Source organism: Mustela nigripes, chromosome 11, assembly GCF_022355385.1.
Source record: "Mustela nigripes isolate SB6536 chromosome 11, MUSNIG.SB6536, whole genome shotgun sequence".
In the NCBI taxonomy this organism is placed as follows: domain Eukaryota; kingdom Metazoa; phylum Chordata; class Mammalia; order Carnivora; family Mustelidae; genus Mustela; species Mustela nigripes.
Window position 1 is genome coordinate 30,224,233 of NC_081567.1, and position 14,202 is coordinate 30,238,434.

Consider the following 14,202-nt stretch of genomic DNA (forward strand, 5'->3'; position numbering starts at 1 on the left):
GAGCCAGCCAGGTGCCCCCCAAAATAGTCTATTTTAAAAAAGGGGGAGCTTGGGTGGCTCCGTTGGTTAAGCATCTGTCTTCAGCTCAGGTCGTGATCCCAAGGTCCTGGGATCGAGTCCCACATCAGGCTCCCTGCTCAGCGGGGAGTCTGCTTCTCCCTCTACCCTTCCCCTTGCTCTCTCTCTCTCTCAAATAAGTAAATAAAAAATCTTAAAGAAAAATACAGCATGTAAAATAATTTATTAGTGGTAGAAGATCAATAACCCAACAAAACTGTACAGCACTGTAGGAATATTAATTCCTTGATATTTACAATCTTGGGAAAAACAGGCACCGGTAAGAGAGCAGAAACCCACCTTGAACATAATTGCAACAAAAAGCCATTCCGTCCAGAAAATGCTAGAACTCTAAAATCCTTAGGCAGTACCCCTTACACAATGCCATATGTCAACTGTATTTCAGTAAAACTGGAAGGAGAAAAAAAAAAGCCCCAAAACCGTTGCACCAGGACATTGCTGCCTCGTGGCGTCTCACCAGAAGCTACGAGGCAGAAGTCTGGTTAATGCCTAAAAGTCATTCTCAATCTTGATTTTAGTTTCAACAAGACATTTTCTGAGTGTTTCAACAGCTCCAAGAGAGGAAGAGCGGCAGGTATTAACCCTCGGTATCTCCAGGAAATGCACCTTAATGGCTTGGCGGCCCTGGCAGCACCAAGAGTGAGCTGTCTTGGAGAGGCTGCTGGTGCCCGCTGCAGGAAAACGCTGTTTGACCTGCATGCTGGACATGGAAGTTGTTGATGGAAGAAGAGGCGGGCTATGATGTCATTCCCATTTCACGCAGTCCGTTTCTGAGCCCACAACCACAGTTTAATCAACACAGGCAATGAGTGAGATTCAACTTCGACATCGTAAAAACAGGGTCCCAGTGGCAACGGAAAAACAACCATCACTTATAAGACTTGGAAAATGCAACATGAGATTTCTGCGTGCTTTAAAGAGCATTAACACACATCAACCAAAAGGGGGAAAAAAAAAGGAGCACACATCTGCTTTTCATCTACAGTCGTCAAAGCAAGGGGCATTGAGGGCTAAGTTAAGAGAAATGTCCTAGTGCACAGAAATCCCACCTCCGGACCCTTGGTCAACCAAAGCAAAACTCTTGGAGAAACTTATGAGAAATGTACCGCATCTTGGAGAAACTTATGAGAAATGTACGCGGAATGCTACCTGTGAAATCTACATGGTGTAAGAACCTAAATTGTTTCAGAATTCCTGTTGTTATTAGCAAGGGTTCCAGTGTCATCTATGGAAGATGCCTCTGTAAATCCTCCACTTCTAGCTCCCACATGCTTTCGTGGATGGGGTTATCGGAGAGATCTGTCATCTTCACAGCCTGAAGGCACGGCTCAGGGCTGCACTCCTGCACCACTCCCATTACCATCACATACTTCCCTAGAAGAAGAAAAGCCCGGGATGATGTTCGCATGGATACAAAACCAAAACAGAGACCCCTATCCTTCAGAGCTTAACTTTATCAGAGAAGCAAATTACACACACACACACACACACACACACACACACCAAAAAACCAAAAAACTATGGAGAGTAGATATCAATGTTTAACTCTGGCTTCTGGTTTAAAAACCAAAAAATAAAATTGCAGCAAGCTACCATCATGCACGAAACAATCATGCCTAAGGAAGGGAAGAGACTCGCAATGGAGTTAGGAGTTATAATTCAACTGTTGTAAGGCAGGGGCAAAAGCCCCAAGCTTTTCTCTTATCTCTGTTTCTTGCCCAGTGCCGCAGGGTATGTGGCTGATCTCTGTGCTCAGGAGCAGGCCTCTTTCTGCAAAGATATCTCCAGATTTGCCCCAAAGCAAATCTGACTTTCCCTTGATGCCCAGAAGAGCTGGGCAGGCCACAGCACCCCGCCAGGCCACCCTGCTGTTCCAGCCGCCAGGGACCAATCCCTGCCACCAGCCAGGCACATGCTGGCAAATCAATAAGAGAACGGGCTGCCATTGGGATGATCTCATGACATATTAACCAGGACTCTCTTCCCATTCCCTTGGGGAAGTGGCTCTCCTTGAAAGCAAAACTTGGCCAGGCTTAACCACAAAAAACTCAATTGTGTAAAAAACCCCAAACACAGCAGGAAGGACGGGCACCCTGCCAGCCCCCACTGCATGCCCCTACGAGGCTACTTTAATCACACTGCTTCTAACAGCAGGGCTGAGTTCACACGCAGCCCCGCCCCCCGCCCCCTCCACCCACATCAGGCTCTGGCTGAAGGAAGGCTGGCAAGCTGACACCTGCCTCTTTGGACGGCTACCCCTTGCACGATGCACGATGTAATTTGGTTCCTCTGAACCCACCTCTAGATTCTACTTGAGCAAGTAACGTGCAGCTCTTCGGTGATCGGAGCGAGTGCTAAAACTATACTTTGCCAATACCTCCCAAGGGACTCTCCAGTGCTGGTAAAGTCAGAACCCTCAGAAAAAGAATGACAAGACCCAAGGAAGACGAACCAGTCCCAGGAGATCCCTGCCAGGGGAGCGTAACAGGATATCTACACAAGGGCACCAACGGCTAGAACGACGAGCAGGCTGGAAGGAACTTGCTCCTCCGGCGATGAGACAGTCTGGTTAGGAGGGTTCATCCTACCCACACCCTCTCTGCCCCCAGCACTGTCTCCACACCGTCTCCCTTCTCCTGGGCCCCACCACGCCCCCTCCTTTACACCAGGCCTTCATCCGCTGGCCTGGACCACACCATTTCCAGTAGGCCCGCCTCCAGCGGCTTCCTCTTCGCGGATCCGCAACTACCCCCACCCCGCTGGGGCCGCGATTTTCCCCAAATGTGGTTCTGGCCCTTCCAGATACTTGAATTTCTTATCCTTTCCATATGTCATGAAATCATCCTCTAGTTTTTTGAACCATCTGAAAATGGAAAAAAAAAAAAAAAAAAAAACAAACAAAAGGAAGAAAGAAAAGAAAAAGGCTCGTGGCCGTTGGGAGAGGCAGCAGCCTGTGGTTTGCTGACCATGTGCTTCAATAATAGTAAGGACAGCACAATGTCTGGAACCTCACTGTGAGCCGGGCGCTGTGTTAAGACCTTCTTTTTTTTTTTTTTTTCAACTGAAGCCACACAACAGGCCTCTTTCTGACCCAGGCAGGACAGATTCAGAACGGTTAAGAAAAGTGCTCTAAGGAGGCTCAGCGGGGGGGGGAGGGGGAAGCAGAGCCAGGAATTCAACCTCGTGCTGAAGTCAGAGAGGTCAGAAAGGGTCCCGGTCCTCCAGTTCTCCAAGTGTGGCCCCAAGGCCATCCACATTGGCGACACCAGGGAGCTGGTTTAGAAAGGCAAATTCTCAGCCTCACCCAGACCTCCGGGTGGTCACAAGCCCTCCTCAGGGTAAGTCTGAGGACCCCGCTGATTTAAGAGGCACACATTTGATAACTATACAGCCCAAGGCAGTTCCACGAAGGGGAGGTGCCAGAGAGCTTCCATTCCTACATTCCTAGAAGTCAGGGAGGCCTTCCAGGAGGAAGGCACACTCGAGTCTAGACGTTAGGGATGAACAGAGGCTTCCTCTTAACAGCGTTTTCCAAGACTTGATGGGGGAGGGGAAAAAAGGTCACCCGTGGGGGAGGGGCTTGTTACAAATACCGATGTGTGGGGGGGTGGTCCCTCCACGGGAGATTCTATCTAGGGGAGCGTCTGGATCCTGCGGCGTCTAAGCGGGCTGCAGGGGAGGCTAATCAGCAGGTCAGCCTGGCTGCGGGCGGGGAACAGGACGAAAGGGCACCGCGGCGGGTGACCAGCCGGGGACCGGCCAGGCCCCGCCCTCCGGCCGCCCACAACCAGGGTCAGCTCCTCGTCCGCGACGGGCCGTTACCTGGGACGAGGCAGGGCCGCCCGCGCGGCACCCGCTCCAGGCCGCGCACCGAGAAGGCCCCGCTCGGGTCCCGCAGCCGCGCCTCGCCGCCGCCCGCCGCCACCACCGTGCCCTGCATCCACACGGTCACCAGCTCCAGGGGCCCGCGGCCGGTCGCCGCCCGCGACAGCCGCCACGCACCCGGGCCGCCCTCCGCGTCGCGCCGCAGCTGCTCCGCCAGGACTTTGAGCGGCGGTGACCGCGGCAGCCGCACGGCCGCTGGGCCGCCGCCGGCAGCCGAGTCCCCCGCCGCTGCGGCCGCCGCCGCGGCCGCCATGCTGCCCCGCCTCCGCTTTCCCGCCAACTTTGATAGGCAGCGGGGCCCGGTCCGTGGCCACCAATCAGAGACGCTCTGGCGGAACGGAGCAATGGTCGGCGCCGGGAGGCGGGGCTTCCCGGTCCCGCGGCCTCCTCCAGCCTTCAGGAGTGCGCATGCGTGCGTCAAGTAAATAAACGTTCCCAAGCTGTGAATGAATGGGCGAAGCCAATTACCACAGAATACATAAATGAACCGGGGAGAAGAACTTGTTTCAGCGCATCTCAAAACCTGCTGTGCATGCAAGGCACCCGGACAATGCCCGTATTTACGTCGCCTCGCATGGCGGGATTACTCTGAGGTTCATCAATACTAATCGATGCTGGAAGGAACTGTAGCGGGAGCCCATGCTTCTTGGGAATGATGGAAGAACCGAGTCAAGGGAGAAGGCCGGGCTGAGGGACAGAGACGGCTGCCCAAACTGCCCCCTTTACTACTATTTTGATTATTGTTTTATTATTTATTTTATTATTTTATTACTATTACTTGATTATTGTTATATTTTATTTTATTTATTTTTTTAAAGATTTTATTTATTTATTTGACAGACAGAGATCACAAGCAGGCAGAGAGGCAGGCCAAGAGAGAGAGAGGAGGAAGCAGGCTCCCCACCGAGCAGAGAGCCCGATGCAGGACTCCATCCCAGGACCCTGGGATCATGACCCGAGCTGAAGGCAGAGGCTTAACCCACTGAGCCCACCCAGGCGCCCCTATTGTTATATTTTAAAAACAAAATAATCCAAAACCTAAAACATATTTTTTACAAAAGAAATGCACATTCATTGTAGAACATTTAGAAAGGGAAATCTGGAATCACCCAACAAATTATAAAAATCACTCAGAGATATCCACTGTTAACTTTTGATTATATTAACATCCATATTTAAATATATATATACATATACATATATACATACATATTTTTGATATGCAAATATTTTCTGAGGCACCTGGGCGACTCAATGCGTTAAGCCTCTGCCTTGGGCTCAGGTCCTGGGATCAAGCCCTGTGTTAGGAAATCTCTGCTCAGCAGGGAGCCTGCTTCCCGCCTCTCTCTCTCTGCCTACTTGTGATCTCTCCCTCTGTTTCAAATAAATAAGTAAAATCTTTAAAATTTTTTTTTATTTATTTGACAGACAGAGATCAGAAGTTGGCAGAGAGGCAGGCAGAGAGAGAGGGGGAAGCAGGCTCCCCGCTGAGCAGAGAGCCCGATGTGGGGCTCAATCCCAGGACCCTGGGATCATAGACCTGAGCCACAGGCAAAGGCTTTAACCCACTGAGCCACCCAGGTGCCCCAATAAGTAAAATCTTTTAAAAAATAACATTTTCTATAATTCTTCTCTTAATAATAACATTTTCCCATAACAACAAATATCCCTTTGGTTCCTCTCAGACTGCATAATATTCAAACTGCATAACTGCTGTCCTATACAGTTGGACGTTAAGACCATTTCCAGTATTTCATTTTATGAAATCCCTACTGTGAACCTACTTGGACTGGAATCTTTGTACATATGTTTCAGATAAATGCCTAGAAATGGAATTTCTCCCTTAGAACTGTATGTCCCCAGTCAGCAAAATCCACAAATCCTTAACCAGGCAAATCCTGAAAGTCAAGGCCAGTCCTTAGGAAACTTTGTATTCCTAGAGCCCCTCATGGTACAGAGGGTACTGCATTCAGAGAGCACAGAGAGGATATTTAGCAAGAACTCGATGTTTATAAAGCAGTTAAGACATTGAGCCAGGCCCTGTCCTAAGAGCTTTGTAGGGAGTATTTCTCTCACACCCTAGAAAGACTGTGTTCTATCCAGATAAGGAAGAAGCTCATGAAAGCTAAGGAGCTTACCCTCGAGCTCTCTTGCAGTAACCTCTATGGGGTTCTGGCCTCTACATCTCAGCTCTGAACTGCAGCATAACACACTACTGGGTTAAGAAGAGAGCAAGCACGTTAACCCATAGAAAATCCAACGCTTTGGGGCGACTAGGTGCCTCAGTCAATTAAGCATCTGCCTTTGGCTCCGGTCATGATCTCAGGGTCCTGGGATTGAGCCTGGCGTTGGGGTCCCTGCTCAGCACGGAGTCTGCATCCTCTCTCCCTCTAACCCTCCCCCTGTTTGTGCATGTGTGCACTCAACCTTAGCCAGATAGAAAGAAGGAAAAAAGGAAAGAAAAAAGGAAAGCCAACCCTTCATATGTGATGGGTCCCCACTGGCCTGCCCCTAGGTACCTAAAGGCCAGAGAAGATGGGGAAAGGAGCTGGGATAAAGGCAGAGGCTCCGATGCCTCTTGTCTGAGCCTGACAGTTTCCCACCATTCTCTTGGCCTTCAAGTTTACACATCCACACACACACAAACACACACACACACACACGGGCACACACAACCCTCAAGCTCCAATGACCTTTCCAAAATACCAGTCTGAACACATCAATGCCCGGTTTAAACCTCCTGAGGGTGTGACCCATACACCTAGAATACGAGCATCCTGGGGAGAGAGGGCACCCCACATGGAGAGCCCAGAGAGGAGAGAAGGAGCCAGAAGCAAGGCGCCAACCGCCAGAATTTCAGGATGGCTGGGAGGCGGAGTGCCCACGGAGGAGTGGGGAGGAGACAAGGCTGTACCCACGTAACCTCATTTCTTAGCTCCATTTTTCAGGTGATGAGAAGGAGGTTCAGGTCAATGACAGGCCTGAGGCCACATGGCCCCTGCCGGGTAGAGCCAGGATTCACGTTCATGTCCATCGGACCCAAACTTGATGCTCTTGAACCACTCGTGTCATCTCATTGTGCACACTCTCTCCCACTTCCCCCTTCGAAGATGCCTCCTCACCTCAGCTCGGGCTGTCCTGATGGGCTTTCCCCCCAGTCTCTCCCAGCTGAACCCTGGCTGAGTCACCAAGTGCCCGCTGCCACTGAGACCTGTTCAGGGAGAACTTCTCGAGCTAAGGATGTGAGTCAATCCCTCCCTTCCCAAGCAGTTTGCTGACACCCCTAATCCGAGGTCTCTTCTGACCCTTGAGGCTGGGTCAGTCTGTATTGTGGAAGCTGCCCGAGGTGCCCGTAGGACATCAGCCGCATCTCTGGCCTCCGCCCACCACACGCCGGAAGCCCCCTCCTGGAGTCGTGGCTTCTAGAAATGACTTCAGACATCGTCAGTGTCCCGGGGAGGCCTAGATCCCGCCGCTCCCCCGATACCCGCTTTACCCTGTCTTGAACCATAAGTGCGGACCTGTGTCCTCAGAAGCTCTGCCAGGGATCCAAGCTCAGAGTCCAGCTGCCCAGGCAGGGAACGCTCGGAGAGCCGTAAAAAAAAAAAAAAAACTGGTCTCCGTGTGTCCCAGTGAACAGACCGATCCGATTTGGGCCATGGCTGCCACAGAGGAAGGTGGGCCCAGGATTGCCAGATTGGATTTCTCAAGACGGAAAAAAAAAAAAAATGCTGGCAACGTATTCAACTCTAAACAAATGACCAAATAAAAACAGTCTACGGGTGTCTCTGGCCCGGGAGCAACCAGTCTGCAAACTCGGTCTCTACAGAGCAAGTTCTTCTCCTAGTTCCCCGCGGGGTGGGGGTGAGATGGGTAGGGGCCTCCTGTGTTAACCAACGTGCAGCTCCTTGGAACCTTGGGGAAAACGTCTAGGGGCCTCCCATGTGTCACCAGCTCCCGGTATAGCAAAATCGGTGTCTTCCCTGCCCATAGGGCACAGACCACCGGGGTCCATGGACCCACGCCCGGCGAGCCTTCCCTCCATGGGAGATGATCTCTCTCCCTAACTGCCACCCTCAGTGGGGGCCTGAAGCACCCACCCTAGGCCCCGGCTTCTTAGCCAGATCAAAGACCTTGAGCAGGGAGTTTCCTGCCACCTGAAGACAAAGGTAAGACAAGGGGATTTCCAGGCCTTGACCTCACATTCAACCTACCCATTCACCGGTTCCCTGGAGGATCAGGCCGAAAGGCACCAGGGTGAACCAGAGCAGAGACTGAACCCCACTGCCCTAAGGAAGGACTTTGTTCTGGAAGGATATTCACACAGTAGCTTCTTCAAAATAGCCGTAACTGTCATTAGCTGTGCATTTACTAAGTGCAAAGCAGCAGGCCACGTGCTTCACGGGCAGTCTCCGTTACTCCTCAGCACTGCTCTAAGAAGTCTTTTATTTTTTAAAAAAATTTAAATAAGCAATCCATCAATTTTAGAGAAACAGAGGGAGAGAGCGAGAACGAGAGAGCACGCGTGCATGAGTGGGGGAAGGGGCAGAGAGAGGATCTCTGACAGAGAGGCAGAGAGAGGGCAAAGTCTGCCCTGACATGGGGCTCGACCTCATGATCCTCAGGTCGTGACCTGAGCCAAAATCAAGAGTGGAGCCAACCAGCTGCCCCAGGAAGCATGTTTCTTTTTTTCTTTTCTTTATCTTTTAAGGTTTTGTTTATTTAGGTCAGAGAGAGAGAGCGAGAGAGGGAACACGAGCACAGGGGAGCTGAAGAGGGAGAAACAGGCTCCCCACTGAGCAGAGAGCCCGAGACGGGACTCGATCCCAGGACCCTGGGATCACAACCTGAGCCAAAGGCAGACGCTTAACTGACTGAGCCACCCAGACGTCTCAGTAAGTCCATTTTATAGATGAAGAAACTGATCCTTGGAGAGGTGCTGTGACACCCCTATACCCACACACACACAAACGCCAAAGACCGCACAGTAGTAAGAGCTGAAGTCAGGGACTCTGATCTCCACATAGAACAAAAGGTCCCTCTTGGGTATCTTCATAATCAGGCCCCCATCAGATGAGGGGGACTTTTCCCTACGATCCTGGGTCATCCAGGGTAGAATTCCCTGAAGAACTCAAGAAAAGAAGGGACAGAGGGAGGCAGGAAGAAAGGAAGAAGGCCAGTTCTATAAAACAAACAAATCTTGGATTTTAGTCAATGGGATGCAAGCCAAAAGATACAGGCCAAGAGGGCCCTGTGCGGATGTCTCCAACGTACTCTGAACTCTAACCAAGAGACGTCTCCAACTCACTTTGAACGGGTGGGTGGATGAGGAAGGACAGGTGGGCAGGTCTGGAGCAAGGTGAGTAAACTCCAGAAGGTCTGGCGCTGGAGCAGCCCTGCACAGGGGTCCTGCCTAGGGGAAGGGGACTGGGCCTTCGTGCTCCCTACTGACCAGTCACTGGACGGGGGGTTGTAACTTAGGGCCATTCCCACAGACGGACTCTGTTGGGCGCCATCAGGTGCCAACTCGGCCAGCAGCTGGGGAGTGAGCCCCTCGGTCCTGAAGGCAGGTCTGATGCCTCCCACCTGCCCAGTTCAGTTCCCACCAATAGGCATGCCTTCGTTCGACAGGCACGTCGGAAGTTCAATCCCCCACACCGGGTGTTAGAGATAATTTAAAAATAAATTCTTCAATACATAAATGAAAAGGAAGAAAGAAAAAGTTTTATCTGGCACATTCTGTGCATCTGATACTATTACAGGTCTTTGCCTGTAAGCCTCTTGATGTGTCTACGGGATGGAGAAAATCATGGTGCCTGTTTTATAGATCAGAGGGGTCAAAGAATGTACTCGAAGGATACAACTCATAAGAAAAAGGCAGGATGAGAGGCCCTGGAAGGCTGGTTCCAGAGCCTGTGCTCATACTGGCTACGCTGTCTCCCTCATTAGTTCACTCATGTCCCAGATCCCGGCCACTGGAATGAAGGGGGACATTCACCGGGCTGGAGCATCAGGAGGCCTGGGGCTAAGTCTTTCCCTACCACTGCCTGGCTGAGTGGCCTTGGGCAAGACTCTGTCCCTCTCTGAGCTTTTAGTTACCCCTTCTGTGGAAGCTTCCCTGCAAATGGGACCTCAAGTCTACAGCCAGACTTGGTCATGAATTTCCTAGGACTCCGACCTCTGATGCCTCAAAGGAAATCACTTCGCCACATGCCAACCCCCTCACCATAGGCAAAAATACAACCAAAGACACACAGGAACCACTACCACCCCGCCCCCGCCAAAAAAATAAATAAATAAATAAAGAGCAAGAAGTGACGATTACCAGGCACTTACATGGTGCGTCACATACAACATCTCATTTCATCCCCACGATAACAAGAGGTACATACTCTTGTTATGCCCATTTTACAGATGCAGGACACTGAGGCCCAAAGAGGTTTACCTCGCCCAGGAGCAGAATCATGCACTTTGGCTGTATCTCGCCCTGCCTGTGTTCCCCGTCCCGCTTATCTTCCTTCCAGAAATGGAAACTTAGGTTCACACCTAAAATAGGAGTATTTATAATAGTCTGATCATGATTTTCCTGAACTGGGAACAACCCAGAGGTCATTCAGCAGGTGCATGGAGAAACAAACTGTGACACATTCATGCCCCGAAATAGTACTCAGCAAGAAAAAAGAAGAAGTTTGATAGACACAGCAACTTAGGATTGGGCACAAAAGAAACCAGAACCCACTGTGGGATTCCACTTACGCAACATCCTGGCATGACTAAAACTATAGGGACAGAAAACAGATCAGTGGCTGCCAGGGGCTGGGAGAAGCAGAGGGAACTGAATAGAAAAAGGGGTAGCAGGAGAGCACTTTTTGGGGTGACGGACTTATTTTGTGTCCTGGTTTTGGTGGTGATCATTACACAAATATCTACCGGTGTTAAAATTCATAGAACTGTGCACACACACACACACACACACATACACACACCCTCAGTGCAGCAGCATCCCGGCCCCAGGCTAGATGCTCGGTGCACAGGGTAGCAGGCTGCCTCTTGGCGTGGGCTGTGGCCCAGCCAGAAAACCCAGCTTCCTCTTCAGGGGGCTCAGCCCAGGGGACCAAGCAAGTTCAACTGCGTTTACGTTAATGCTTCTAGAGTGAGTACCAGGACTGATGAAAATGTTCTGGAACTAGGTAGAGACAGCCGTTGTATAGCACTGTGAGTATGCTGAAGCTATTGAACTGGACACTTTAAGATGATAGACTTTGAATATAAATTTCAACTTTATTTTGGGGCACCTGGGCGGCTCTACCGATGCCTTCAGGTTGGGTCATGATATCAGGGTCCTGGGATCAAGTCCTGTGTCGGGCTCCCTGCTCAGTGAGGAGGCTGCTTCTCCCTCTCCCTCTGATGCCCCCCCCCCCAGCACCCCGGCTCTTGTACTCTTTCTCAAATGAATAAATAAAATCTTTTTTTAAAATCCCCCATGATTTAAAAAAAAGGGGGGGGGGGGAAATCTCAAACCAGAAAAATCAACAATATATCCAGAGAACCCTATACCCTTAATCTACCCCCCAGAAACCAGGCTTCACACGAGATCAAGTGACTTGGCCAAGGCCACACAGCCAGTATGAGGGTGACTCTGGGTCAGTAGGCTTCCATGCTTGAATCCTTTCCACTGGACATCATGTGACAAGGTGGGTTAAAGGTCACCCCCGCTCCAAAAAGTGATGTTTATTACTGGAAGCTATTAGCCAAAAGCCCTGGGCAGCTGCTTCTCCTTCGCCACGAAAGACCTCAGATCAGTGTAGGTGTGGCTTGGAAGAACACTTTTCCCCACATTGAGAATGGGGACAGAGTCCTGTCCAGGCTGCCTTCTCCCCTGAGTGGTATGACCTGCTTCATGTGAAAATCCTCTCAGGTGTTTATATGGGAAACCCAAGGGCGCCTGGGTGGCTGAGTCGGCAAAGTGGCCGACTCTTGGTTTCGGCGCTGGTCGTGATCTCAGGGTCGTCAGATCGTGGGGGGCTCCGTGTTCAGCAGGGTTGGGGGTCTGCTTAAGGTTCTCTCCCTCCCCCTCTGCCTCTTCCCCCATGCTTGTGCTTTCTCTCTCTCAAATAAATTAAAAAAATAAGAAACCCAGGCCAGTTTTTGTACTTGTCACGGACCTCTTTTCCCAAAACGATCACACTTCAGTGCAAGTGCAACTGTGTGACACAGTCAAGAATGAACAATGCCCTGTGTGTTTGTACAGAAGAACAAAACGGCCTGAGCAAAGCAGTGGGCAGGAATGCCTTAGATCAGGGGCAGACAGGAAAAGGGGAGCACATGGGATGTCAACACGGGACCCCCCCCCAAGGGCAGCAAGGGCTTGGGCTGAGGAGGCAAGGCTGCACAGGGACAGACAGGACTATCTCTCCTCCCGCCCCACCCCCTCCAAAGCCTCAGAGCAGTTTCTCCAAATCTCAATACCTCAACGGCCAGAAAGGGGGTAGTTTCCCAACTGTGCTGGGACTGTGGTTTTCTCAGGGGGCCATGACCCTCATCAGAGGTTCACCCAGGCATAGAGCCCCGCTCCTCACCTCTGAAGGACTGCAACCTCAGCCCTGCAAAAACAGCGACACTCCTGAGCGAACCCAGCTGGGAATAAAGGAAGTTGAGTCAGCCCTGCGAGGCTCTTGAAAAACGGCTGTATTCAGGTGCTCCCAAGGGCCAGAGACAAGTCTGCCTGAGCCTGGGTTGGGCACCAGGTGCCGACCCCCACCAGCCATCCGCGGGGACCCGTGGGCAGCGGGCTGGCTGCAGAGGGCTGGGTTGCAGACCGCTGGGGCACTCCCAGGAAGGCACTTCCGTGTCCAGGCACCTGCTGGGCAGGAGGCTTGGGCAGTGGGAGGGAGCCGGGCTCCAGGAGAGCCTTTGGACAAGGGAAGAAGAACCCCGTTGTAGGCAAGCATTGTTGTATGCAAGGAATTGACTGACCCCCCTTCTCCCTGCAACCCGCATCACCCCCCAAGGGAGGAGACCCAGAGTGCCCCGTGCTGCTACCGCTGCTGGCCTCCATCTCTCCATCCTGAACTCACGCTGTTCCCCGAGGCACAGGGTCTCTCCCAGTCTGTCCCCGGACATGCCATCTCTGTCCCGCCCCCACACCTTTGCTGCTCAGTCCATCCCCAGTCCAGTCCATCCCGCCAGAGGCCCTTTCTTCCTTGGGCTGGGAGGAGGCCCCCCACCCTGCACCCCCATGTTAGGGTACCTCTGAAGGGCTGGGCAGGGCAGCGGCTCCAAAGCCAGTGCCTCCTTGATTTGAATTCCACCTTGACCTCCTTCTACCGTGTACTCCTGGAGCAAGTTCCTTCATGGGACTCAATTTCTGCATCTGCAAAATGGGGTTGAGAATCTAAGTCCTGAGCACCGTGGGGCAGGTGCAAGTGAAAAGAAGGCGCATTCGCTCTTTCAGCTCCTGGGGCATGAGGATTGACACCAAGGGTTAGATGGTGTTTTTCCAAGTGGAAGAGAAATGGTATGGAGGAAGCAAGCATTCTTTGATATTTCTGCCCCTGGAGCCCTGTGCTAACCCAGGGAAGCACATCTGGGTGAACGAAAAGGCTGGTGCCCAGCAGGAGGACTGAGTCCCCAAGGCGTCCCCCATGGACGCACACATGATCGTGAGGACTTCCTCGCCTGCCTTTACAGGAGGGGAAACTGAGGCCCAGGCCCACACATGGATATGCTATGGACAGGCTCCTTCATGAGTCTTTCTCTGGCCAGCTGGGACCTCCAGACGGGTCCCCCAGATGCACCCACATTTCCTGAGGCGCCGCACCCTCAACAGCCCTGGTAGCACACGCCCTCCCTCAGGCCCCCCGGTTGGCTTCATGCCACAAATGCCACAGCCAGTCGGGCCTGCAGCTGCCACGAGGGCCAGATGGCCTACCTTCATTTACATCCCTTGCACACCGTGCAGCCAGAGGAGCGAGAAGGGGAAGCCACAGGTCAGACCGAGCCTCGGTCACAGTGCCTGCTGCCACGGCTGTGCATTGTGTGCTGGAAACTAGACCATGAGGTTTACAGGAATCAGGGCCTCTGAGCAGCACCAAATGTGAAAGCAAAACTCACACATGCACACATGCCTGCACACAGAAGAACATACATGTGTACGCGCGTGCACACACACACAGACACACAGACACATACTGATGCCTGCGGGCACACACGGGCAAGGCCCGCACGCTCCTCCCCCTG

At 52.0% G+C, this 14,202-nt stretch overlaps 1 protein-coding gene across 1 annotated transcript; it reads right to left on the reverse strand.

The window, feature by feature from the left end:
• Positions 1-222: 222 nt before the first annotated feature.
• RMI2 (RecQ mediated genome instability 2) lies at positions 223-4,216 on the reverse strand. The gene is made up of 2 exons (XM_059416065.1): positions 3,901-4,216; positions 223-1,452 (listed from the first exon to the last, which is right to left on the reverse strand). Exons 1-2 carry the CDS (start codon positions 4,214-4,216, stop codon positions 1,304-1,306), a joined length of 465 nt encoding a protein of 154 aa, XP_059272048.1. The 3' UTR covers positions 223-1,303.
• Between the last annotated feature and the right edge of the window lie 9,986 nt (positions 4,217-14,202).